Source organism: Dromaius novaehollandiae, chromosome 25 (genome assembly GCF_036370855.1).
Source record: "Dromaius novaehollandiae isolate bDroNov1 chromosome 25, bDroNov1.hap1, whole genome shotgun sequence".
In the NCBI taxonomy this organism is placed as follows: Eukaryota; Metazoa; Chordata; class Aves; order Casuariiformes; family Dromaiidae; genus Dromaius; species Dromaius novaehollandiae.
The window spans coordinates 3,684,412-3,711,005 of NC_088122.1; the positions used below are offsets into that span (position 1 = coordinate 3,684,412).

The 26,594-nt window shown below is 51.3% G+C and overlaps 2 protein-coding genes and 1 long non-coding RNA gene across 8 annotated transcripts; 2 read left to right on the plus strand and 1 right to left on the minus strand.

The window, feature by feature from the left end:
- Positions 1-704: 704 nt before the first annotated feature.
- Positions 705-1,538, plus strand: TIMM13 (translocase of inner mitochondrial membrane 13). The gene is made up of 3 exons (XM_026105402.2): positions 705-918; positions 1,139-1,207; positions 1,302-1,538. The coding sequence occupies exons 1-3, from the start codon at positions 793-795 to the stop codon at positions 1,398-1,400; spliced, it is 294 nt and encodes a 97-aa protein (XP_025961187.1). The 5' UTR covers positions 705-792; the 3' UTR covers positions 1,401-1,538.
- Positions 1,539-3,568: 2,030 nt separating this feature from the next.
- TMPRSS9 (transmembrane serine protease 9) lies at positions 3,569-25,864 on the minus strand. Of its 4 annotated transcripts, none has more exons than XM_064497567.1 (19): positions 25,769-25,864; positions 17,421-17,569; positions 16,285-16,412; positions 15,646-15,713; positions 15,030-15,205; positions 14,634-14,675; positions 13,762-13,933; positions 13,210-13,484; positions 12,885-13,021; positions 10,254-10,572; positions 9,252-9,423; positions 8,498-8,769; positions 7,666-7,802; positions 6,702-7,071; positions 6,485-6,601; positions 5,632-5,803; positions 5,054-5,319; positions 4,464-4,600; positions 3,569-3,987 (listed from the first exon to the last, which is right to left on the minus strand). In XM_064497567.1, the coding sequence occupies exons 2-19, from the start codon at positions 17,539-17,541 to the stop codon at positions 3,826-3,828; spliced, it is 3,243 nt and encodes a 1,080-aa protein (XP_064353637.1). In that variant the 5' UTR covers positions 17,542-17,569; positions 25,769-25,864; the 3' UTR covers positions 3,569-3,825. The 4 variants fall into 4 exon arrangements, with proteins under 4 accessions (XP_064353637.1, XP_025961184.2, XP_025961183.2 ...); XM_026105399.2 differs by having other exon boundaries at positions 15,030-15,208; XM_026105398.2 differs by lacking the exon at positions 25,769-25,864 and adding an exon at positions 21,734-21,793 and having other exon boundaries at positions 15,030-15,208.
- LOC112986234 (uncharacterized) lies at positions 10,558-21,748 on the plus strand. Of its 3 annotated transcripts, none has more exons than XR_010385116.1 (3): positions 10,558-11,181; positions 19,963-20,062; positions 20,143-21,748. It is a non-coding gene; the product is annotated as an uncharacterized LOC112986234 (long non-coding RNA). The 3 variants fall into 3 exon arrangements; XR_003259967.2 differs by lacking the exon at positions 10,558-11,181 and adding an exon at positions 13,810-14,648; XR_003259965.2 differs by lacking the exon at positions 10,558-11,181 and adding an exon at positions 17,522-18,227.
- Positions 25,865-26,594: the final 730 nt, after the last annotated feature.

The following is a 26,594-nucleotide window of genomic DNA, read 5'->3' on the forward strand; positions in this document are numbered from 1 at the left end:
TCTCTAGAAGAGATTCACTGGATGTTGCGGTGTGTTCCAGAAGCGCAAAAAAAAAAAAAACAAAAAAAAAAACCAAACTCTTTCCTTTTAATTTCATGCAAACATGGTGCTTGTGAAAAGTGCTGTCCTTACTGACCGATGGCACGACGCCCAACTAAAGCAAAGGGAAGAACTTGGGAAGCCGGGATCAGGTAAGCTTTCCCATCCCGCTGTCCCCCTGACGCCCCTCCACTGACGGGTGGTTTCCACGGAGCCCACTTGGTCCTGCCTTGGGAGAACAAGAGAAGAGATCGTTAAGCCCCAACAGCAACAGATTCTTAGGAACTAGGAAACGGGCTGACGCACTGCCGTGAGCTGACTGGTTCATCACCAGCCTGAGCTACATTTCCAGTTAGCGATTTGGCCCTTCTGATTGTGCTGGCCAAGCCGCTGCTGCCTGAAGCGCGTACACCTCCATTTTCTAGCAGTCAAAGGAGTAATACAGAGATTCTGGATAAACAGCAGTGCGGTCTTCTGGGGTCACAGGCCATTTCTTTTCACCAGTCTGTGCTACCACAAAGTCATACCACGGGCAACCGAGAAACCGCGTTTAGCATTAGCCGCATCAGCGGCATGGAACCCTCCCCCCTCCCCCCTCCCCCCTCCCCCCCCGGGGCGCGCAGGTGAGTGCGGCGCGGTGCGCGCTGGGAGCGGCGGGGCCCGCGCGCGGGGCACGCTGGGAGCTGTAGTCCCAGCGAGCGGCCATTTTCCCCGGCGCCGCGTGCGGGCCGCTGCCCGCGGTGACTCTGCGGCATGGAGAGCGGCTTCGGCTCCGACTTCGGCTCTGCGGGCGGCGCGGGGGGGAAGCTGGACGCGGGGCTCATCATGGAGCAAGTGAAGGTGCAGATCGCCGTGGCCAACGCGCAGGAGCTCTTGCAGGTGAGGAGAGGCTGCGGCGGGAGGGCGGGCGGCGGCTGCTCCGAGGCCGGCGCTGCGCTGGGGGCCGGCGGGCGGCCCGGCCCGGCCTACTTGTGCCGAGGGGTGTCGAGGGCTGGCCGGGGGGAGCAGAGGGGGCACCGGCCGGCGCGGCCTGGCCCGGGGGGGCGGCTCGTCCGCGGCGTGGTGGACGCGGCCCCCCCCTCACGGCCTCTCTCCGCAGCGCATGACGGACAAGTGCTTTCGGAAGTGCATCGGCAAGCCCGGCGGCTCGCTGGACAACTCGGAGCAGGTGAGCGCTCTTGGGGGGGACGGGGGGGACCCCCCGCGGGCCGCCTCCCCGGGGCTCCCGGCGGGGCGGCCGCTCAGGGCGCTCTGTGCCGCAGAAGTGCATCGCCATGTGCATGGATCGCTACATGGACGCCTGGAACACGGTTTCCCGAGCCTACAACTCCCGGCTGCAGCGGGAGAGAGCCAACATGTGAAGCGCCCCGGCTGCTGGACCAGGGGTGGACCCTGCGGGGAAGGGACAAGCGGCCAGTCCGCGCGGTTGGGGGCGAAATCCTGCTGCCTTTCCGGCCCCTGCCGTGGCAGAGCAATAAACCCTCACTGAATCTTTTGCATCCTTTGGCTTTTATTAGCACCGAGCCCAGGAGCGGGCGAATTTTCCAGCCTTGAGAGCCACCGTGAGCTGCTTGGTTTACCTGCTGCCCTTCCCGGCAGTCCAGACCGGCCAGAGCATATAGTGGCTGATAAAGCCCTGTTGAAAGGGCTGCAAGAGGTAAAGAGCCTTCTGTGGAAAAGAGAGGCCAAGCCACTGACACAGTCCCCTTCCCCAGAAAGCAAGCGAGAACCCAGCTATTGGGTAGTTACCTAGTCTGTTTTTGTAAGTGGAAGAGCTGCTGTAAGATGCTCCATAGGCTACAGCTCGCTACCTCTTCCTTTGTGTTTATATAGCTGTGTGCGGAGCTTACTTAGGGCTTGTAGGCTTTGACTCAGTGCACTGGGGAGCAGGTCTGCACAGCCTCGTAAGTAACTGTAAAGCGCAAATGGGGAGTGATAGATTGTGGATGAAAAGGGCTGAAAACTACTTAGACTGATTTCTTCATAGGAAACATGTATTGTGTGGGTATGCTTTTCTGTACTCTGGTTTGGCTCTGGCACGGGTGTTCCATCTTGGAGCCTGTCTTCTAGGTTTCATTTTGTGAGTAGGAGCATTTCTGCAGCGGAGGACTTGGGTCTGTGTTAGGGACGAGCACTGTATTGTGCTCAGCCTTCGCACCTCTCCTGGAGTGGGCAGTCTATGCTGTGTGATTTGTGATGTGCACAGCAGCTGGAAGATGAGTGTGTTGGAGATTAAAAGTGTCTGTCCCTCTGCAGTGACATTTTTGAAATCCCTTGTGTTGAAGCTGTTCCGTATTCACACATATTTCACTGTTTGCTGGGGCAGAGACAGGCTGGGAGGGTGACTTTCCTGAGTTGTTAGGACATTCAAGGGGATGTGGGAGAATGTGATTTCATTTAATCTTCCAGTGTAGTGGTTTCTATAAAGGAACTAAAGTGCCTCCACGTAAGATAATCTGTGAGGAGGTAAATGCTTGTTCAGACTAATTTGAAGCTAAACTGGAATCTTACATCCAGATTGGGTAAAATAAATATTCAAAAATGAGTTGCCTTCCAGCCATGTTCTTTCATGGGCCTTTTTGCTTCTCTTTATGACTGCATGAATTTTGTGTAGTGACTGTGCAGCAGTCTAGTTTCTGCAGGAGGGAGCATCCCAAAAAAGTTCCAGTTGTGTGATCTGAACCCACCTTAAGCTGAGTCATGCCTGGAAGCCAGGTCTCCCACCTTGCTAGTGCTCTAGCTAGGAAAGTAGTGGGTTTCACTGCCAGCTGGGTTGGGAAAGAAGAAACCTCTTGCTATACCCAGAGGTACAGCTTAAGTGCCAAAGTCTAGGAAGGGGTTTGAAGTACTGACTGGCATTCTGCTTAGCTGATCAAGTCTGTGAGGAGATGTCTAAGTCTGGGTGAGACCTGACACGTGAGCCCTGCAGCATTTCTTGTGAACACAGGCGTCTCAGTGTGCCTTACTATAATGGGACTGGACTGTCCGCTGAGTGTATTGGATGTGTGGACTGGTATCTCGGCACTCTGAATTCTTTCCACTTAGCTAAAGCAACAGTGGTCCGTGTGGTTATGCCTTATTCTTTGTTGATTTAGGTACCTGTGCCCTTATTCAAAGGTAGCTGTGGGGGTGAGAAGCCTGTACTGATTGCCTAATAGAGGTGAGAGCTTGGAGAGTCCGACGTCCAAGTGTTTTAGTCCTAGCTTCCATTGTGATCAAGTGGTGAGCCAGTGGGTCGTTACTGAGCTGAATAGTAACTACCAGTGCCTTCATGGAGTCTGGAAACTGTGCACACCCTTTCCAAAAGCCATCGCACAACATGGCAGCTCCATCAGGGCAGTGAGGTTCAAGACTTCTGCAAGGGCATAGCTCAGGGCTGGGACAAAGTCCACTTGTCTCTTGGATTGGCTTTGGGATGACAGCTCATAGACAAGAGATAAGCCAATCTACATAAATCTCTGGCTGATGTTTCTGGCACTCCTTTACTTGAAACACTAGGTTTTTAATGCATACAATGTTTGGCCAGGTCTTAAGATGGGACAGGCCTCATTTATTTATAGAAAAATCCTCTAGAATTGCACCTCTCTATGCAAAGCAGTTATCAAATGCCCTGGTGTCAAGACTGCAGTGGTTCATACAACACTGGCATTTGCTCAACACCTGCAACTGCAGGTCATCTTCACCCCTTTGCAGCATCAAGAAAATGTGCAAGAACTGAGGGGTTAGTGCATCTCCTGGCAATTACTCCTCTCATTCGTCTCCTTCCCTGAGTGGAGAAATGCAGCTTCAGAGCTTGAGGTTCTGTGCGATCCAACCCTGGACAGCTGTGACTTTGGTGTAGACACCAGGGAAGTACGGCCTGGCACAGCCATAGCCCCAGCTCGTGATTCCTGCTAGAAACCACCTCCCTGAGGGTTCTTTACATGCCAGAGGCCCACCTGCATCGCCCTGCAGAGAGACAAAAAGGGTCCTGTATCAAGCCAAAAAAGGCAGCCAAGCCAGCCCGGCCCAGCCCCCCCCAACTGAGATTTCTTGATCTCTGGGACATGGAGGGATTTGCCGTCCTGTTCCCCACCTTCCCAGGAGCCTGCTCCCCAGCTGGAGGGCTGCTCAGTGATGTACTTGCATGCACAACTGAGCTTGGGGGTTTGGGACATGCAAGAACATTTTCAGAGGCAGAACAGAGCCGTAGAATGGGCTCCCTGTGGCATCTTGCTTGGTGTTACTGTGTGTTTCCCCAACTTGTCACAGAGCAGGATACGTGCAGGATAGAGCCAGGTGAGATCAACAGGCAGTGGAGATGGAGGGACAGATAGGGCTGAGCTAGGAAGGCAGGGCAAGGCCCTCCTGAGAGAATGTGGCCAGGGAACTTTACCATAAGTTTGCCCTGTCCCAGCAGCAGCATTTGCTGCTCTCACACTCACTGAGCAACTGTCGACGGTGCCCTGTGGGAAACCAGCACACACCATCCTGCTGCTGATCTGGACAGGGTAGAACTTTTTGCAGGCCTGGTCGCCAATCATGTTCACGGCTGCTTTTTGCAGATGCTTTGACATGAGACCTGAGGAGGTAAGTGACTGCTGTTATCCTGGTGCTGAGCATGTCGGAAACAGCAGAATGTGTGGGAGTGGGGTCTCTGCTGCCTTCCTTTCTTGTCGGAGGGAGAGATCTGCATTGGGGAAGTGATCCAGGCCTGGTTCCTCCCCAGCAGAGCAAGGGTGGTGCTCATACTGCGGGAGCACAGCTGGAACAGCTGTTACAGGGATGGGGGAGTGTGATGGCTAGCATGTAGAAAGCTTGGGAAGGCTACAAGAGGGTGTAGAGATGGATGGGTACAGTCCTTAACAGCTGGAGAGGAGATTGTGGTGATACCAGGCCTTACCCAGGTTGGTATCCCCTGCAGGGCAGAGCCTGGCGTGGGTGCTAGGGCAGTGGAATGGGAGACATGGGTGCATAGGGTAGATAGCACTTAGCATGGCCACGGTGTGTGTGAGGGAGCCCTCTCAGCCAGTACCTCCCTCCTTTGTGGAGCCCCAGCCTGTGATGAAGCATCTAGCTTCTTCATGGAAAATGTGTGAATTATCTGGGAGACATATGGGTTTGATGGTGCTGCTGAACTTGACAGGCATGCTGAGCTCTAGAAGTGCCACGTCGTAGTCCAGGCTGTAGACATTGTAGAACGGGTGCTTGTAGATACGGAATATTTTTTCCACTTTCCCGTCGATGCCGTTCAGGAAGGGTGTTCCTAGAAAGGCCACCCACATTTTGGGGTCGCTGTAACTGCAGAAAGAGAGCAAACCTGGCTGTTAGGAGCATGGCCTAGCAAAACGTCCGTTCTCCCACTTGCTCTGGGGCTGGGATGCACTGTGGCCATGAGCTGTGAGGCCAAGGCCCCTAGCTCCCTCATACCGCAGACATACCCACTCCTCTGAGGACTTACCTGCAGGAGCACGTCTCTAATAAGTAGTGTGTGCTTCCAGTGGGGCACAGCCTCCCAGCTGTGGTGCTAAACTGCAAGGAAGGGGAGGGCAGGTGGGCAGATGGGGATGAGGCCAAGGGCAGGCAGGCTTTACCAGCCCATGTCAGACTTACATATCAAAGCAGTGAGCTGCAGAGAGCAGCCACCGGTCAGCAATGAGGACAGCCCCACACTTGTGCTCCTTCCGCCGAAGCCAGAGGCTGACTTGCCACGGCCATTCTCCCCGAGCTGCAGTGCTGCCGCCCACGATCTTGTTGAAGGCCAGAGCAGTAGTTAAGCCACAGTCTGGGACAGAAAAAGAGGCAACGGTGTGCTAAGTAACTGTAAGTGATGAGGGCGGTCTGTCCTCCTTCCATGGCTCCTGCCATGGGGCAGCCTTCTGAGCAGACAGACATGGCAGTAGGATGTGATGAGTTTCTTCTAGCTGCCAGTGACAAGGCTTGGCAGATGTGGTACGGTTTGGAAGCTCTTCCTTGTTATCACACATCACATCTTCTGGGGACTTGCTATGCGAGGAGGGGAAATTTGGATGGGCTGGCTGAGCCGTTGTAGAGCAAGGGTGCAAGCAAGTGCGGCCCAAGGAGCAGTCCTGGTGATGGCAAGGTGTGTGTTTTGGGCTGCCGCATTCTGCAGAGCTGTCATGCAACTTGTACTGGCTGGGCAGAAGGCCCACATGCTGGGGAACTGGACAGCTGTTTATAAAACAGAAGAAGCCGCATTCCCTGGCAGAAAATTTGTACCCCACTTGTCCAGATTTATCTCGTTTATATCCTGACTCTGACAAGCCGAGTAAGAGCTCCAGGGTGCTGATGAGCAGAGGTGGCCCGGGATCCCAGTGGTACAGCTAGGGGCCCAAGACAGCCCATGTGAGGTTGATGGACTGAAGTATACGAGGGCTGCGCTGTGGAGTCTGAGTATTGTGGGATAAGGGTCAGCAGCAGTCGCACGCGGCCAAGGAGTACTTACCACAGTTGCGCTCATCGGAGCCGTTGCTGCAGTCTACAATGCCATCACATTCGGGATTTACTTTTCCAATACAGACCTTGCTGGAGCACTTGAAGGTGAGGCTGGTACAAGGCACCACTGGAAGGCAATAACCCATGGCCTGCTTAGTAGTCTCCGTGCCGGGGGCTGGAGGTCACCTACCAGCATGGCAATAAATTGGTCATCAGTGAACTTTTACCTGGGGTTTGGGTGGGGGTGGCAGGCCCAGTTTTCAGAGCTGTGGAGGTTTCTTTCCTGGTTGTGGTGGTCTTCACCCTCAGGGTGGTTTGGTTGATTGGGCTTGTTGTGCTGGGCAGGGGAGTTGTGCTGGGCAGGGCAGTGAAGATGGCTGCGGTGGAAGCGCTGGTGATGGCTGAACTGGAAGAGGTGCCTGTGCCTGGACTGGGCAACTGTGCCATGGTATCCAGGATCCAGTCTTTGAATTTGGTAACTCTGGAGTACACGCCAGGTTTCTCAGCCTGGGCACAGCCAATTCCCCAGCTCACGATGCCAGCCAGGTAGAACACGCCTGGGGTTTCCTCACAGGCCAAGGGCCCGCCAGAATCTCCCTGAGGGAGAAGCAAGACCAGGACTGCTCAGCCCACCCTTCCCCAAGACGGGTCTGCCTGGAGCTCCTCAGCCGCACCGGGAGGGTTTAGCTAGCACCCAATTCCCCTCTCTCCAGTCTCTGAAGATCCCCCACCCAGCCCAGACGGGCTGTCTGCTCCCATGCAGTGCATGTGAGACACGAGTGGATGGGCTGAAACTGGGGTCAATGGCTTAACCTGATCACACAGATACCCGTAAGGCATTTGGCATGGAAGTTAACTGCTCCCGGCAGCAACTGTCTATGAAGGAGAGCAGCCAACCACTACCACTTTGTCTCACTGCCACAGGAGGAGAGACTGTTTCTCCCAGAGCTCCAGTTTTCCCAGACTGGAGCAGCAAGATTCTGGCTTAAGTAATGCTCAACTTGATGGAGCTTCATTTACCTTTCTCAAGCTCCAGGGCAGCTGGCCATTCTTTTTTGCTCTAAGGTACATGTTGATTGCAATTTGGCTACAGCAGCTCAGTAAAGATTGCCCAAGGCAATGCTGAGACTCTGAATTAGTCCAGCTCTCTGGAGCAATCTGTGGAGGAGTGGAGAAACATCAGACCCTTACCTGGCATGAGTCTACCTTCCCTTCCATGAAGCCAGCGCAGATCATCCGGTCAGTGAGGGAGAAGTTGTAGAGGAAGTTGCAGGTCTCCTGGTCTATAATGCCCACAGAGGCTTTCTGCAGGCTCTCAGGTTTGGTGACTGCAAGAAAACAAAGGGATTAGTGAGTGCAGCAGAGGGAAGTGGGAGCTAAAGGCCTTTAGACTGATTCAACACCTACTTCTGAAAAACAGGCTTTAATCCCAGATAGGAGCTGACTCTGCAGCCCTGAAGCTCCTGGCTTATCAGGGCACAGTTTTGTACCTGTGTGCAGCAAGTTTTCTGCTATCTTGACAGTTTGTGGGCCCTTGCTGACTGCTGAGGGACAGTAAGACTTCTTTGGTAGCACATGTGCCACCTTCGATCTCTCTTGCTACAATTGGGTCCTAGCTCTTTCTAATTGCTTGGAACATCCTTGTGACAAAGCCTTGCCTGGTCACTGAGGCAGATGTACTGTCCTGCTGGGGAATCCACAGGAGGCCAACAAGGCAATGAGCCACCATTGCTTAATATGGGAGAAGTATTTAGGGGATCCCAGCTGGTTCCTCCTGGTTCCTGCCAAGCTGATATCTCCATTTTCTTGTTTGCTGGTGGCTTCTAAATAACTGCAATTTAAGGTCGTGTTCCACATACCTTTATTCTTGCCCTTGGCTCCCATGTTCCTGTGAGTTCCTGACTGTCCCTGTTACAGGCTCCTGTATGCTCCCAGGACTTCCTGGGTCACAATGGTACAGGCTTTGGCCACTGAATCTGTCAATGCTCCAGAGCAAATCAGCTGGTAAAACATCGCTGCTTACCGTTGCCTTCTTGGGTGTTACCCCACCCAGAAATCAGGCACTTCTTGCCGACAGGAAACTTCTGCACAGTGAGTGGGAGACAGACAGGCTGGATGTATTTGTTGAAGACAAGGGGTCTTGCCAGCTCTAAAATAGCAACATCAAAGTCCAGAATGATAGGGTTGAAGAGGGGATGTTCGATCACTCTTGTTACATTGACTTTCACTGTGTTCACATCTGTTCCGTTTAGTGTTGTAGTTCCCATGTAGGCTGTGATTTCTTCTGGCTTTGTCCTGCAAATACATAATCCTAAACATACATGCTCACACACACATGCCTAGCATGAATTCTGAGCTCCTTAACTGTTTAAATCACAAGCAACTTTAAATCATCAGTGTTTGAAATTTTACTTCGCCAAAGCAGAGCCCAGCACACACAAGAGTGGCCCTAAGGAGTCAGGCCCAGAGAACTTGTTTCCAACAGTGGCACATGGTGGACATCTCCCGAACAGCCACCCCTCCCAGGTATGTTGTCCTCACTCCCTGTCCAGGACATTTTAACCCTTCCCTGCCTCATCCCAGCCTCTCCACAAAACCCCTTTTACAATTAACCTCTAGCTATGGCAAAAATTGGTGTCCAGTGTGTGCCACAGCTGTGGGTTTGGCTGCACAGCCGTGTAGACTTGTGCAGGTCTGTGTCAATGGCCAAGCAAACCGCAACAGCACAGCAACAGACGCTGCCATCCACCCACACCCTGGCATGGATGAGATCTTACTGATTGAAGCAGTGAGCTGCTGACAGCAGCCAGCGATCCCCAATTATGGTGGCTCCACAGAAATGCCTTGAGTCTTCTTTCAGGCTGACTTGCCAGGGGATCTCTCCACTGGAAGCATCCATTCCTCCCACAATCTTGCTGGGTTTGGAGAGCCCAGGTCGTCCTCCGCACTCTGAACAAAAACCAAAGCGTGACTTGTGAGTATTTCTAGCAGAAGACAAGTAAGGAGTGACTTTTGCTTTCTCTAGCTGGTAAGTTTGGGCAGGGACAAGTCAGGGCCAAAGTCTGAGGCATCTGCCCAAGCCCTGCCTGCTGATCTTGGGGATTTCTGGTGGTGGCTGGGCACAACCATACATGGCCTTCACCCTCACTGCTGTTCTGAGACTTGCTCTTGGCAGGCCCTTAAGCCTGTGCCTCTCTTGAAGGGAGAGTAATCGGCATCTCTGTGCCCCTTAGCCCTGCCATTCCAGATAGAAAGGTAATCCTCAATTTAGAAAAATGCCCATCATCTGTATCTCCCTGCAGAGCTGCTGGGAGGGCTTCTGGGAGCTAACGGTCCTCCTGTAGAAACCTCCCCTCATTGAGATGATACACAGCTGCTGCGAAGCTGCAGCCATTGAACTTGAACTGCTGGGAGACTGTTGGGTGGCAAAGAAAAGTGAGTGTCTGGTCAACATGTTAAGCAGTATCGGACACTGGTGAGTCTTAGTACCCTGCATCTGCCAGGTGTCCTGGGCCTGCTGGAGCTTGGTGGTGGGCACAAAATTACACATTCAGTTGCACACGCAAGTGAGCCCATGAAACTTGTCTGCACAAGTACCAAGTGACTTGGCCACTCTGCTCTGAGCTAAGCTGGGGCAGCCTGGCCTTTAGCACTTAGCTGAGGGTTGTGTGTGCCACCCTGACAAAGCTTATTTCAGCTCAGCGGAAGACTAAACCCTACACTTGGACCTGTACCACCCACTCCTGCCCCGTTGCACCCGCTCTGTGGCCACCTCGTACCTTGTGGCCTGGAAGCAGTAGCTGGCTTGCTGGTGGCTGGAGCTGGTGAAATGCTGGGGATTGCCCCAGTGGTGGTGTTGCTGAGATCTTCAGAGGTGACCGTGGTGCTATTAGTGCTGGAGTGTGTTAGTGGGCCAGTGTGCATTATGGAGTTAGGGAAGGCAGAAATAGCATCGAAGATCCAGTCTCTGATTTTGGTAACACGAGTGTAAACCCCAGGCCGCCTGGCTTCAGCACAGCCAATTCCCCAGCTCACGATTCCTGCTAGAAAAAACTTGCCGGATGGTTCTTCACAAACCAGGGGCCCACCAGAGTCACCCTGCAAGAGAAGTGCAGATGATGAGCCTTCTCTGGCTAAGCTCTGAGTCTGCTCTGGCTGCCCTCAGCATACCTCCACCATTCTGTATCCCTTTGTCCCCGTATAGTCCCCCTCACCTCTGCTGATCTCCATCCCAGTGATGAGTGAAGCATCTCCTGTGCTGTCCTTTGGGTGGACCTTTCGAGCAGGACCACACTGTCCTGCTATTAAGCAGTAACCTTGTGCCCTTGATATGCCAGAAGAGCACAAGGACCTTCCCCATAAATCTAGGGCAAGTATTTCTTCTGGTTTCACGATTTACTAAGCTACTACTCTTAAAGGTTAAGACCAGCAACACCTGAACATCAAGCTGATGGGTATTTGTTGCATGATACACAATCCAGGGAGGCCCTGCTAATGTTCGCATGTTTTCTTGATTTGGCCTGTGGTTCCCTGAAAGGTCATGGTGATCAGGAGAGGTGCCTGGAAGAAAGCAAACATCAGTCCAGTCTTCAAAAAGGGCAAGAAGGAGGACCAGGGAACTACAGGCCAGTCAGCCTCACCTCGATCCCTGGGAAGGTGATGAAGCAGCTAATTCTGGATACCATTTCCAAGCAAATGAACGATAAGGTGATCAGGAGTAATCAGCATGGATTCACAAAGGCTTAACCAACCTGACAGCCTAACTGTGAGGAGTGGCTGATACACCAGAGAGCTGTGCTGCCATTCAGAGGGACCTCCACAGGCTGGAGAGATGGGAAAGAAGGAACCTCATGAAGATCAACGAAGGGAAGTGCAGGGTCCTGCACCTAGGGAGGAATAACCCCATGCACCGGTACGGGCTCGGGGCGGAGCTGATGGAAATCAGCTGTGTGCAGAAGGACCTGGGGGTCCTGGGGGACCCCAAGTTGACCACGCAACATGCCCTTGTGGCCAAAAAGGCCAAAGGTACGGAGGGCTGCATTAGGAGGAGCATTGCCAGCAGGTGGAGGGAGGTGATCCTCCTCCTCTACTCAGCCCTGATGAGGCCACACCTGGAGTACTGTGTCCAGTTCTGGGCTCCCAGTACAAGAGAGCTACTGGCGCGAGTCCAGTGAAGGACTACTAAGATGATGAAGGAATTGGAGCATCTTTCATATGAGGAGAGGCTGAAAGAACTAGAACTGTTCAGCCTGGAGAAGAGAAGACTGAGGGAGGATCTCATCAATGTGTGTAAATATCTTGGGAAATAGTGTAAAGAGGATGGGGCCAGACTCTTTTCAGTGGTGCTCAGTGATAGGACAAGAGGCAACAGGCACAAACTGAAACACAGGAAATTCTATCTGAATATAAGCTGTGAGAGTGACCAAGCACTGGAACAAGTTACCCAGAGAGGTTGTAGAGTTTCCATCTTTGGATATATTCAAAAGCTGGCTGGATAGTGTCCTGGGCAATCTGCTGTAGTTGACCCTGCTTGAGCAGAGGGTTTGGACTAGATGATCTTTAAAGGTCCCTTTTGATCTCAACCATTCTGTGATTCTGTGGTAAGGAAGGATAGGTTGAGTTCATCGTCCAACCTCAACCCTTTCAGCCTTGTCTCCTACCCCAGTGTTTTTGTTCTGCACCTAGTTTTTGAGTATTTGCAGAAGTACGAAGCACTGACACCACAGAAGTGCAGTGCCTCCAAAGGTTTGGGATGATCTGTCATGCTGCAGGAGCAGCCATGGAAATCACTCTCTTCCTCTCACAGCTTTTCATGCTTTGGCTCAAGCATTCATTTCTGCTGGTGGGCACATGTTTTTGCTTTCTCTCCCTCCTTTCTTTTTCTTCTTCTTCCACTTCCCATCTAATATTTCTTCTTTTCTTCTGCAGCTGTTTGCCAGGGTGCAGCATTCCTCTCTCGCTTTTCCATAAAAATCAAAGCTGGGAGGTTCAGCACTCCCACTGCCAGCAGGCCTTTAAGCAGAGGAGCAGAAGCAGCAGAGCAGCTCTGATTTAGCTTCCGTGGCTCACAGCAAAGTGCTTTCTCCCCACACATTGTGAAAGTCAGGATTTTCTCCAGGTGATGAAATGCAATTTCAGGCTGGATAAATGCTAGCTGGGGAAACCACCAAATTATTCATCAAAAACTGCTGTGGATGTTTTAGCTTCCACTGCTGCCCTTTGCCAGTGGTAAAGTGACTTTAATCTGAGGACTTGCCAGGTAGGTCTGTAACATCAGCCCTGTTTTATGACTCAGGAAATAGAGAAAAGTAGCTAAGCAGCCAAAAGAGCCACCTGAATACACGGGTGCATACGGGGAAGGAAAAGCCTCATTTGGAGAGGTGTGCCAGCTCCCCTGGGTAGTTTCTCACCTGGCAGGAGTCAATCTTCCCCTCCAGGTAGCCAGCACACAGCATCCTCTCCGTGAGGACATGGCTGTAGAGGCCGGAGCACAGCGTCTGGTCCAGCAGCTCCACTGTTGCTTTCTGCAGGAACTCTGGCTTCACCACTAAATGGAAGAGACGTGACTGTGAGCTCCCCCCATGCAGTCTTGTGGTGGGAGCAGCTCCCTGTGTTACAGCCCACGTTGCCTGGCCAGAGCACAACCCCACTGCCTTTCTCCAGCTTTCCCCGGTGTGCTTCTGCTCTGCTGCTGCCCCGCCATGCCTCCTCTACCGCCCGCCAGACTCGGCTTACAGAAATCCTCCTTGAGGTAGCCCCAGCCAGAGATAAGGCACTTCTTTCTGGTGGGGAAGTGATGCCCAGCGTCCGGCAGGCACACGGGCTGGATGTACTTGGTGAAGGCCACAGGTCTCTTCAGCTCCAGCACGGCCACATCATAGTCAGCTGTGTCCGCGTTGTAGGAGGGGTGGGAGATGATCCTTGCGATGCCCATTTTCACTGCGCCACTATCGGTACTGCTGAGGGAAGTGGTGCCAGTGTAAGCTGCCCACATGGCTGGGTCCTGAAACCTGGAAGACACAGATGGGACTGTGCAGAGCTGCAGCCGGCAGAATTGCCCTGCAAACCACAGCTGACGTGCTTACTGCAGGTGATGCCATCTCCCTGCCTTTTGGTGCCCTGTCCTGCCTGTCCCCCGGCTATCCGCTTCGGGACATGAGTTTCCCATGGTTAACGCTGGCAGGGCAGGGAATCCAACAGTGACTGAGCAGTCTGAGCACAGTGAGAGCCTTATGAGATGGCAGCTTTTGGAAACGGGGCAAGAAAAGGAGCCTAGCTAGAGCTTACTCCGTAAAGCAGTGAGCGGCCGACACCAGCCATTTCTCCGTGAGGACTGCGGCACCGCAGAAGTGCTCGTTGTTCTCCCGCAGGCTGACTTGCCATGGAAACTCCCCTCTGGATGCTTCCGAGCCTCCTACTATCCTGGAGGCAGTCTGCATGGCAGGACGGACCCCACAGCCTGAAAGGCAGGAGAGAGCTCGTGCAAGTGCAGTGGACTCCTGCAGCTGGACCCTGTCCCAGGGAGAACCAGGCACAGGTTGCAAAGGTCTCTCTGTGACAAGTGGGAAAATCTGCTTCAGCTCAGTGCAGGCTCCCAGCACACGCCCAAGCATCGGGGCATTGCTAGGGCTGTTACAGGAGAGCAGGCTTTACCCTGCAACCCTGGAAAGAGCTTGCAAATCACTGACCCATCATGAGATTGTCCAAAACCCCTTAAAGCAATTCCAGTCATGAGAGAAAGGTCTCAGGTAGTATCCCAAACCCAGCCACTGCCTCCTGAGCTGCTCCCAGAAGCCTGTGGACAGACAAAGCTTGTGCAGCACTCCAGCCCACCAGGAGCTTACGGGCTAGTCCCTGGACCTGCATCCCTGTCAGCACCTGCAGTAGGGTCATCCTGGACATCGCTGGTGTCCTGGCTTCCCCAGGTTCATGCCTAGGGGATTGACAATATTACAAAGGCAGTGTGAGGGTCTCTCTGCCTCCAGCGGTGATGGTGGAAGATGCCTGCAGGGCATTGGGTCTCTGCACTCTACCTTTACTCTTGTCTTTTCCAGTTATTGCCTTGATGATGCTGTCTGTGGCCAAGCCATATCTCAGCTGTGCTTATCAAGACCCAAAGAAAGTCTGAGCTCCAGACTGCCAGGGTGGATTGAGATTACCTGTTTTCAGCCCAGGTCTGTATGGAGAAACCTCGCTTGGACCTGTAACAAAGTGGAGGGAAAGGAAGACAATGACGGTGACCCAAGCTGGGGTTGCAGGAGCTGCAGGCTTTCATGACCGCTCTGCTCCTGCGCAGGGCTGGCAGAGGCTCTGCTGCATCTCCTGCTCCTGCCTGGCTGGCTCTTGCTTTCCCTGGCACACGGCTAGGGGGAGATCCCCTGCGGTGACATTGCGGCTGGGCATGAAGCATTGACTGGGCATGTAAAGCTAACGCCCTGAGCCAGTCTGGCTATCTGAGCGATGGTTTGTGGTTCTGCTAGCGTGACCTGTGCTGACAGCAGTGCTTGCATGGAGCAGCTTGCTCTGGTTTCCTGGCAATGCTGGGAGGAGCGTACCTGTAAGAGAAGCTGAGGATATTGTCCCGTAGGCAGCCAGGGAGAGACCTTGCTCACGCAGGGCAGCAGCCAGCCCGTGTCTGAGAGCTTCTTCCTCCGCCGTAGAGCTCAGAGGCTGGGAATCCTGGGGGGCAAAGCGGAGGCGGAAACGGACAAGCACGCTCGAGTTTCCATTCCTGCTGGAAGACAAAGAGGATCACCGAGCACTTCTTCTCTACGGTCAGTAAAAGGCACAGGCCTCATACATGACTGGCCTCGGCTTCTCTGCTAGTGGCCCACAGAGAGCTTTGGAGAAACAAAGCTATTTCCAGTTATTCATGACCGAAGATTCTCCGGTGATGTGGCCTGGATTGAAGTGGTCATTCAGTTTTTCTTCTTTGGCCCAAAATTCAACTTTGGTTGAACAAGACCGCTTTCCTCACCCTCTCTGACTGCATTTCCAAGTGAAAGAATCCAGAACATTTGTGCAATCCCAGAAACAATCCAGCTTTGACCGAAAAGCAGTTTCTCTTTGTACTTGTTTTGAAAAAAAAAAAAAAAACCCATGTTTCAGGGTAGCAAGATCACGTATCCGTGGTAGCCTGCACAGTCTGAAGGGAGAACAGTCTCCACTCACCTGTAGCCCAGGATGGTGCAACCAGTGCAGCTCGAGTCCAGCTGGGAGTCCTGGAAACTGGAGAGAAACTGCAAAGTGAAGAATGATGGTCACACACTCACCCCGTTTTCCCCACGCAGAAAACCTGAGGGAGATAGGACTGGATGATGCCTGAGATTCTGCAGGGAGCTGGAGATACCTGAAGCATTTCCTCTTGTCTCCACAAGTAGCAGGAGCTCCTGAGTCAGTCTCACCTGGGCATGTGTATAATTCCTTTCCCACTGTGGCTCAAGGCACGAGGCAGCACATCCCTTCTTTACGCCTTCCCACCACCTCTTTTTTTGCAAGGACCAGACCTTAGCACACATTTCCCAGTCTACAAATGTCTCTCAGGGCCTCTTTAACTAACGGGGCCTCTTAAGCTGCAGCTCAGTCCCCAGTGTCGCCTGTCAATATTTGAACCGCCTGTTTTCCTCCTGCTCTTGGCATTTTCTCCAGATTCTGCTGGCTGAGGACAGCCGGGCTGGTCTCTGGGGAACTGCGACAGCCTGGCCTGAGCGATGCAGGAGCGCGGGCTACGCGGGAGCCTCCCGGCTCTGCCTCGTGCCAAGCCTGGGTCTGCGGAGCCGCGCTGTGCATGGCAAGCCTGGCTCAACTCACCAGCCGCTCAAGAGCGGGAGTCAGCGCCCTGTAATAGTCCGAGTTTTCCATTTGCAAGCTGCTGTTGAATGCGATCCCTCTCAGCTCCACTGTGTGTTCGAAGCTGGTCTCTGCTGCAGGGTGACAGGCTGCCAGAGAGGGAAGGTTTCTATCAGAGGCACAAAAGAAACGTGGAGGTTTGGGGGCCACAGTGCCCGCTTTGTAACACAGATCTCATCACGTCCTTTAACCCCCCTCGATTTTCAGCAGCTCGATTGTCCCTGACCACCACTGCGGAGCCTTGGGAGTGCCGTACAGCCGTGCTGGGCTACTCCATGCACATGCAGAGGAAAACTGCACTGAATCCTTATCTAATTTGACCTTTAAAACTGTAGGATGTTATTGAGCCTGAGACAAGGCTCGGGAATAGATGGGCACAGCCTGGGTGTGCAGTCCCCATCCGCACAGAAACGGGCTGGGAAAGTTGTACTCAACACTGAAGCCACAGACGAAGCCTCACTTGGAACAGGAGCCTTCGAAAAGCTGCTCTGTGCTCCCGGGCAGGGGCACTAGCTCTGGAGGTCCTGGCTGAGGAGGGCCTGGATGTCAGGTGGGATGAGGATGCAGTGAGGAAGAGCAGGGCCGGATGGAGCCCAGACCCCCCCCTTCACAGGCACCAAGGTGCACCAGCTTAGCCGGTGCTACCACACAGTAGAGCGGGGCTGGGGGCTCTGCCAGGCTTGTCAGGTGCTGCCAGGCACGTACAGGGTGCTGTACCGGGGTGACACCTGGCCAAGGGGAGCCAGAGGCAGTAGGAGGGAGGTGGGGGAGCCAAGGAGACCGTGGTTGTATGCTTGAGTGGGGCAGTGAACAGGAGATGGCTGGAGCAGCAAGGTCCAGCTACAAGAAGTCTGGGAGTCACTGGGAGAAATTAAAGAGGAATAGATCCATGCAACATTAAAGATAAAGTGCATTAGAGTCAAATAGCATTAAAAATGTGAGGTAAATACATGCCATTCAGCATGTGCGTGTGTGCAAGTGAGATTCTGTCCTCAGCAGAAGATGTTTGAGGGTTTTGCTCTAAGCCTATGGCACATGCAGACCATTTCTCTATTGCAATGGGTAAATTGAAAGAACATACTCAGCTGTGCACTCACCCAGCAGGATCCCCAGGTAGAGAGCCGTCACGCTACCCACAACGGCGGCAGCAATGGTCACCTTCCAACAGCTGGCCCTCAGGCTCCTCCGGGTGCCTACCACTGGCTTTATTTGGTCCATGCTTTCCGAGCAGCTCTACAGATGATCTCTGCGATTGAAAACAAAAGGAGGAAAAGGACAGGTCTGGGATAAAACGTGAGATGCCAGCTATGGTCTGAGCTGGGCTGCAGCAGAAGCCTCCCAGGTGCTGCTGAACAGGGGGAAGAGGCAGTTCGTGGTGCTGGTGGGCCACAAGTCCACCCCAGGTGCTCTGAGCTGGCCCTAGAGGTAGGAGAAGTGACAGGAGTAGGAATGCCACAGTATTTTAGTCTGCCAAAGCAATTCTGGAAGAAAAAAAAAAAGATATAACTACAGATATTTCAAGTAGAAGATGTGTTTCAGCCCGTGGGTGGGGGTTCAGATCACAGCGCAGTGGTGTCTGCTGTGATGGGCGGCTCAGACTGTCTCTGCCCAACAGCGGCTGCTGGAGCTCCAGACAGAGGGTTTGCAAGGAGGCTCTGAACTGAACAAGAGCATCAAGAAGGATCTGCTCCGGTATTCAGCCTGGGAGACCCTTCCAAGCATGCAGGAGAAATGGGCTGTGAGGCAGAGTCTGCTGCTGCCTTTTCTCCTGGGTGAAAGGCGGACGGTGCTGCTCCGGCTGCTCCCGCTGAGGTGTTGCTCTCTCCGTGACTGCCCCGTTCCCGGACAATCAGCTTTTGCACTTAGGACCTTTCCAACAAGACTGGAGGTCAACAGCGGTTCAAGTAAGCATGAGCACATTCACAGGAAAAATACTGTCCTAAAGCAGTTAAAATCTGAGAGAATTGTGGGAACATACGTTTATGCGCATGTTTGAGGGGGAACAGAAAAGTATTATGCTTGAAAGAAGACATTCAGTGTAGATAAGGGCATCTGGGGCTAGTAACCAAATCTTAATTACTAACCACACATTTGTATTTCCAAAGACTATCTTTATTTTACATAATATGCTTGATATGTATTAAAAATTACTACTTCCTCTCAAGTAGAAAGAACAGTAGAGACATTCATTAATATTTGAGAATATGAGATTGGCTGCATGAATCAAAATAACTTACAATAGAAACCTTACAAAAAAGAAAACTTGATCAAAGGATAATTTATCACAAGGAAGAATTACTCAAACACTACAGCATTATTTACTTGTACATGATATCGCGCTGGCGTTAGCTAGTCACTAAGAAAGCAGCGATGACATTTGGACTTAACTTGGAAAAGTTGTCACTTCAAGAAAACTAGCTGAAGACATCCCTTGACTAGCAGGAGGGCTGACCAGCAAAAGCCTGCTGAGAGCCACAGCTCTAGAAAGAAAAACATGTCCAAATGGGAGTCATGAGCACTATTGCAAAGCTTGTGCTGGTCACAGGACTTAGCCCACCGTCAGCCCTTGGTATTTTAGTTTTTTCTGGGCTGAGCAAACCCAGTTCCCTCAGCGTCTCCTCATATCTCAAGTTCTCCAGGCTCTCGTGGCCTCTGAGGGGCTCGTTCCGGCGTGGCCGTGTCTCTGCTGCGATGAAGAGCCTCAGAGAGGACATGGCACTCCAGACGTGGCCTCACCAGTGCCGAGGATCTCATTAGGAATGAAACAGTCTGTGGTATCCCGCTTTATCCACAGCCACTCAAGCAGCTGTACTTCAACCACGTTAGTTTTTGCAAGAAGCCTAACAAGACAAGAAAGGGCATTGACTCCCTCTAGCCCTAAAATCTATTAAATTACCAGATTAATTCTCCTGCCTTGCAAATATGAAAAAGACACACATCCCTTCCCCTCAGACTGGCCCACAAAAGTCTTTCTAAGACAGTTTGGGTTGTCAGAGTTGAAATACACGGAAGTTTGGCCACCTTGGCTAGAGACCCAAATTTCTCAGTTGGAGTGTGGCTTTTTGAGGACACAGCCTCTAGCAGCTGGGAAACGTTGCACTTGCAGGTCGCACCAGAAGAGCCTTGATTAGGCAGATTCATCCCTCAAATTCACTCAGCTTAGATACTGACAACTTCAGGAACATTTGATCCACTTGGCCTTTCCTTCCTCAGGCCCAAATTCCGGCCTGACAAAAAAAATATCTCATTTAGCTGCTTCTACACCGGCCACTTCCCGCTGGTCCAGGAGATGCTGTGAGTGGCTCTGGCCCAAACACTGCAACAGCAGCTATTTGCTGAAGCATCAGACTGTGACTTCAGCAAACGGGGAAGCTGCTGAGGAACGACCTTTTCTAATGCAAATTTATCAAGCAATGAAAGAGAAAGAGGGAAGAAAGGGACCCAGGACGCTAGGAGCTGCAGAACTGTTTCTGAAGAGCTTTTCAGTGTTTTCCAAGAGGCGTCAGTGGCTCTTTAAACCGAAGCTTCTAGATAAGAGATTTTAAAAGGTCACTTCTTTGTGAGGGAGGAGACAAGGGGGGGAGCAGTCTATCCAAGATGCCTCTTTTCTCTAACAGACCTCCAAATATTCTTTTTCAGCTGTAACTGAGCCTTCCAGAGATAGATGGGCGCTTGGGGCCTCCGTGCTTTGTTAACAGTATCGGCACGTGACAATTCGGCTCTTGCTGAGAGCAGACAGGTAAGAAACATTTCTCCAGTGGTCCCTGTGACCTAAATGCATGCAAGAAGTGAGCAATCCATTCTCTGCTCTTTCAATAGGTTTTGGAGTCGCTGGCTCTGTCGTGGTATTCAGATGCTGAAGGTAGAAGCTCAAAATCTGATCTACCTAGGCTGACCAGTGCAAGAGGCAATACTCAGCGGCATTGCTACCATTGCACTTAACAGCAAGGACAACAGCACCAGAGAAAAATTAACCTCACAGGCAAAACTGGCTGTGGCTGGCTGTTCATTTAGACGACACAAGCCAGATCGAACTAATCTTGGCTGCATTTAAAAAGTCAAACTACGGTAAAGGATACTTGGGACACTAACAAGAAGCTCATATTATTGTTTACATTGCTTTGAACATCAGAGAAAAGGAGTTGTAGCATATTGCTTTTCTGACATCTGAACAGGGTTTTTTGTAGATAATATCACCCTTTTTTCAAGGCCTGACTCATGCTTTTTGTAGAGTAAACAGACCTGATAGATTTTTGAGCTTTTTTCAAATGAGTGATACTTAGAAGATGATTTTGAGATGTCAGTGTGATGCCTCTGTGAAAAAGACACCATAAAATATAGCAAGCATAGTATTTCCGATACAGGTAGGAAAGCATTAATGTATAAAGGTGAGGTGGGCTCTTACACTATATTCAGTTCTAATCGCCTATATTCCATATTAAAATTTAAGCCATAACAGATGAAAAGATAACTAGGATGACATGGTAAATGCAAAGCCTATCTTACAAGAGCAAACTAGAGACTGGAAATTTTTTAGGCTCACAAGATCAGGACCATCTCTAAATACATAATGGAGCTGAGCAACAAAGAATTCTATATATGTTGATAAAAATTGCATTAAGAGATGAGCAAAAAGTAAATTTTGTTGGCGGGGCAGAAATCAGAAGAGTTTTAGCAGTCAGAGAAATGTAATTTTCAGTAGGGACATTGAGAAGAAAAAGCACATTTATGGACTTCATCAGTGTGTAAATTGTGAGCAGTTATGAAATATGATGCCTCTGATTGACAGCAGAGGGGATAACTCAGTGATGTAAGAGAGTCCTTCCAGTCCTGTATCAGTGTAGCTTCTTCTCACTGCTCGACTTAGAAGCCTCTCCTCGGCACAGAATGTAAGATGTGCTACAGAGAAATTCAACAAGAACTGCCTGATGAAAATAACCATCTCTGACTGTCCCTAAATATCTGCTGTGATTCCTGAGACATGGCCATAAACTCTGCTCTTTGGCCCCCTTTTGCTCTTCTTTAGCTCGTCTTTTGCTACCCACATCCCTGTTCCTCGTCTACCGGAGAGCATCACTTTAGTATCAGCCCTTCACCATGAGGACACAAGTCAAGTGTCACCTCTGGTCTGTTGTAATGAAGTGAGGAAAAGTCACAGCAAAGAAACAGGGCAAATGTGGATTCAAAAGTCAACTTAATTTAGTCTGCAGTAGATAATGAACCCCAGAAAACCCTGACGTCCTCAGCTGGCCGAGTCCAGGCTGTCCTGGAGTCTTTGCGCTGCATTTCTATATTCTAGCTTGGTTTTGTTCTTTTTTTTTCCCCCCCCTAACACTGTAAGTATAAATATGTAGTAAGAGCAATCAATATGCTGCAAATGTTTGAAGAATCTAGTGTAAATAAAACATACCTGCTTTATCCTGTATTAAGTGTGTGCCATTACAGAGCAGTTTGGCTCTTAACACAGCAATACTGACTGCCTTGTCTGCTGAGTCTTCAGACATGAAGGTTGTAAAAGCATCACATGGTCTCACGTCGTACCTGTAAGTCCTCACCCAGGCAGGACCTCTTTGAAATGATGCTGTCGGTATGAAAAATATGTCACTTGCTCAAGGCAGACGACAAGCTCAGCAGCAGATCCACCTGCAACCTCGGGAAATAACTGAGCATTTGGTCAAAGATGGGTGAAAGACCAGTGCTGCGATGGCTGAGATAAGGCTTATGGCGCTTCAGAGGAGGAATACAGCAGAAGCAGAATCACCTTTCTCTGGAAGGAGAAAGCGCAAAATGAAAAACTAGTCTCCGACGTGCCCCCTCAGCGAGCCCATCATTCGAAAGCGCAGATGGGAGAGCAGCAGATCACCTCCGTGCCAGCAAACCGCAGGCATGGGCAGGAGAGAAGTCACCCACCCGTGGAGGTGAAAGCAGGAGCCGGACCCGAGGAGGTAAAGGGACGTGGGTGAGCAAACAGGTCTGCTGGCAGAGCCAGGTGGAGAGAACAGTGGAACCCAGATGCCTCAGGAGAGCGGAGTGAAGCCTCGTGATTTTCTCCCTACGGTCAGGAATTTCCTTAGCGCAAATTGGGATCAGCAGCCCGTGGCAGCGGTTTCTGACAGAAGGTAGAATATTTTCCTGGGACGGTGGATTAATAACCAGAGTTCTCTGTGTTGGGTGGTGGAACAGCGCAAAGACGCGTCAGTCTGGAGACACTAATGACCACGTGCCAGTTGCCATTAGCTGCTGCGTTATGGCCGGAGGGGTCCCCGGGGGTGCGGCAGGGGAGCGGAGCTGGGGAGGGTGGACGGCGTGCTGGAATAAAACTTTTTTGTCTGCTGGTGGGCACTTAGAGTTTCTCTGAAATCTCCTCAAGAGATGATGATAAGCCATGAAACGAAGTGCACACACAAACAGCAGCCAGATGGTAGGATGCATAAAGCAATGACAGAGCCGCTCAGCATCACTCTAGCTGGTGTAGACGGTACCTTAATGAGCAAAGACAAAACTTCCACATGTAGCGGATCAGCAGACAGAGAGTCAAGCCATCTTCGGCCAATGTGGCCTTTTGGTTTCACGAGGCATTAGCATTTTCTGCCCCCAAGCTGGTTCCTTTAACCAGCTGACACCTTATTTCTTTAATCCTTTTTCTTTAACCTATTTCCAACTTCTGTGACCAGGACATCCAGAACTGCCTGCGACTCCCTCCTAGCTGTGGGTCAACATTTAACGGGGCTGCGCTGCATCCGAAAGGCTACACCCTCGTCCCAAGCAGAACGAAATAATCGAGTAACAGGCTGCAAACCCGGGGCTGAGGACACCTCTTATCTATTGCCTGCAGGAGCAAAGAGCTCCAGGCACTGCCTACACCAGTGCTGCAAACAGTCTGCGAGTTAACCCGACTGCTCTGGGTGTCATCGCCCCTGCTCCTCCGAATAAGGAGCTTTACTACCTGGCAGCACTCCTTCCCAAGGTGCAGCTGGCTCAGCCCTAAGCCCTATCCCTCAGCAAGCCCAGTGACACTGTGCAGGCCTTGTTTATTGTCCCTCTTGGACTTCAGATGTCTCTCAATTTACAAGTAAGAAGATCCTTTCCCTGCGTGCCAGCTCGGCAGGCTCAGCTGGAACATGACGCACCGGCTGAGCTCCCCGGCGCTCGTATGGTCACCGGTAACAAAGGCTCCAGCATCACTGCCGCCTGCGAAACGCTCAGCTCTTGAACTCCACCTCTGGTTACAAGGTACCAGGCAGATTCGTGCCCGCAATTACTTTTTAAACATTTTCCTATGGATTAGAGACTGAAATAAAGGCTGTCTTCCTCTCCCCTGACTGTACTGGCTTGATCGCGCTGCACAGATAGTAAACACTGAATACGCGTGGGGAGTATCTGCTAAGCGAGGAAGTATCATTTTTGTCCAGTTCCTTTTCACCATAGAAGCACTATATAATTTGATACTTTTCAGTTCATGAATATCCAGAAAAAGCTCATATGATTAAATCATGGTATTTCCTAGTCACAGCCACCCTCCTGCCTTGAACACCGTGTCTGGCCCGGTGCATAGGCTGCGGGAGAAATCTTGACTCTGATGAAGTTCGTGGAAATTTTGCATGAACTATGTGGGAGAAGAGGTTAAGGTAGATATCTTCATTTTGCAGATAATCATATTTTATTCTTTCTTACAAGCCTACATACAATAGAAGCAATGTTTAAATTACATTTTTCTTTACCTAGCTTCAGCCCTTATTACAGTTTGACAGGTAAACATCAAAGTTCACGGGCACAAAAGCCCTCTGCTATCCCGAAACCAGACATCTGCAACCCGTGTTCCCCCAAAGGAAAAGCTCACGTAGAGAAACCGCCCAGCGACGAAAGATCGTCATTTGAGCAGGGAACTCGCAGCATCTGAGTTTGTGGGATTTTTGTCACTGACTTCAAAGGCTGCACAATGGCACTTCAGACATACTGATACGGGATAATATCATCTAATAAAGTGAAAACAATGTTTGGAACAAAGCCCTGAGACTGTAGGGCTGGTGCAACCTCTTCAATTAAAGGTGTGAACTCTAAAATCAGCGTAACCCAGACTTCTACAGGAACAGCTCTCCAGCTGTGTCTTTGGGAGAAGTGCCTGCTGAGGCGCCGTGATCGAGTACAGCTGACGAGACTGCACCAAAGCACAGACTCACAGGGGGACACAAGCGGGTGCAAAGCTGTGTCAGGACACGCCAGAGTCCTGTCCTTTGCCCACGGGAACCAAGCACAATCCAGCTGCGGAAGCGGCTGCATCAGATCAAACCGTGATACTATTCCGGTACCGTGGAGGTTGGTATGAGGTTTGTTCCATGCCAAGGTCAAAACTGTTCGGAAGCTCCCAGTGTCTCACTAGCGTATTTCACATGGCAATGGTGTTGCCTGTTCTAGCTTTTAGGTCTGCATTACTGCTAAAGCTGAGCTTTTTACCTCCCATGAAGCACCCTGGACTTTCTTTACAGGGTATTCTCTATAGCTTTTAAATAACGCAAACCATTCTCTGTGTTCGGTTTCCAGAACACTAAGGAAGCCAAGAAACTATTCCCTAACCGATGTTTTCAGAGAGGAGGGTCCAGAGATCCTTTTCCACAGAAACCAAGGCTCACCCATTAGATCACACAGTTCAGGAGACCCGGCGACATGCTGTAGCATGCTGGTTAACCACTAAAAGATGGAAAGCTCTACAGAAATATAATCTGCAGGGAACAACTGGCAAAAGCGTATCGAACTCCCACAGAGATTCAATGGTGAGCACATTTCTGTGGACGGTGTTGATTGCTCTGGTTTGAATAGCAGAGCAAATCTCCTCTAGCATCACTGTGGGAAGTGCTCCCAATGCCACCAGCATCATTTTAGAGGCAAATGGAATCAAAAAGCACTAAAAAACACTCAAGGATCATGTAGTAATGAAAATTATTTAGCCTTAAGCGACTAAGATGGAAGCATTAAAATTATTTACACCTATTATCTTAAATAAAAGGCTAGGCGTTTCTGTTAACAAGCAATAACTTTAGCAACAAACTTTTCTCTCGGAGCCAGTGAAGCAGGAGGTCCTTCCCCAGGCGTGGGGCAGAATTCAGCCGGGAGGAGCTGCTGCAAATTCCCAATCCCACCTGGAAATCCCCCGGTGCAGAGCCCCAGCCCCGGCCAACGCTGCAGGGAAAGGGGCAGCAAGGAGGGCACCAGCCCGTGCAGCCACCCCGCTAAGCGGGCACCGTGCAGGGCGGCGGCGAGCCCAGGGCACAGATCTGGGCTGCACGGTCGGGGCAGCCTGGAAAACACCGGGGCGAGAAACCCCCAGAGATGGGCGCAGGTACCCGAGCAGCTGCAGACTGTCCCGTCCCGTCCCGTCCCGTCCCGTCCCAGCACAGCGAGCCGATACCCTTAAGGAAATTAGACTTAAGCAGTAGCAGTAACTCACCTGCTTCGCTTTCCCTCTTCTCACTGGGTGTTTTTCCCTAGGCAGCTCTTTCTCCCCAGCTCCGGTCCCTCCCATGCGCTCTCCTCGCTCGGGGACTGCCCGGCTGCGCTGCCGAGGGAGATGCTGGGGGGGGGAAGGGGGGGGCACGCAGGGACTTTGCCTGCAGAGCTTAAAGGCGCAGGCTGAGCAGCAGAGAGCACTCACCCTGGAAAGCCCTTTTCTTTTTTCTTCACTGGACTCTGCTTTTAAGCACCATTTTTTTCCTAGCTGCCTGTGTTGGAAACTCAAGCCAAAAGGTCAGAGATCTAGATAGATTCCTAGATAGAAAGGTTTCTGCAGTTTGCTGTACAACTCCATTCACCTCAGCAGCATTTCACTAACATGACATATAGCAAAATTTCTGCCCGAAGGAGATGTCCACATCGTCCTGTGCACACCTAAAGCGAAGACCTCTCGAAAAGACAAAGACACACTAAGAATTAAGAACGATTTTTGTTTTCAACCTGATTTTTTGTCTGCAGCTTGACACTTCAACAGCCAGTTCTCACATAATTGCCACTTCTGATACTATGGGCTCTAACCAGGTTCAGCATTTATGGCAAATTTTTAGCAGCTGGTGTGTTTAACAGATGGGGAGAAGCTGGGGGGCAGCTGGGCTCACTCTGTAGCTTTGCTGCGTAAGCTGTTACAGGGCACAGCTCAAGCACTGCCCTCAGCCAGTTCAATGCCTGAACTTCATCACAGCAATCAGGAAAATAGAGACATATCGGAAGGATTTAAACACCTTTAACAGCATTTACCTGGTTTGCTGTGTTACACAGTTGGA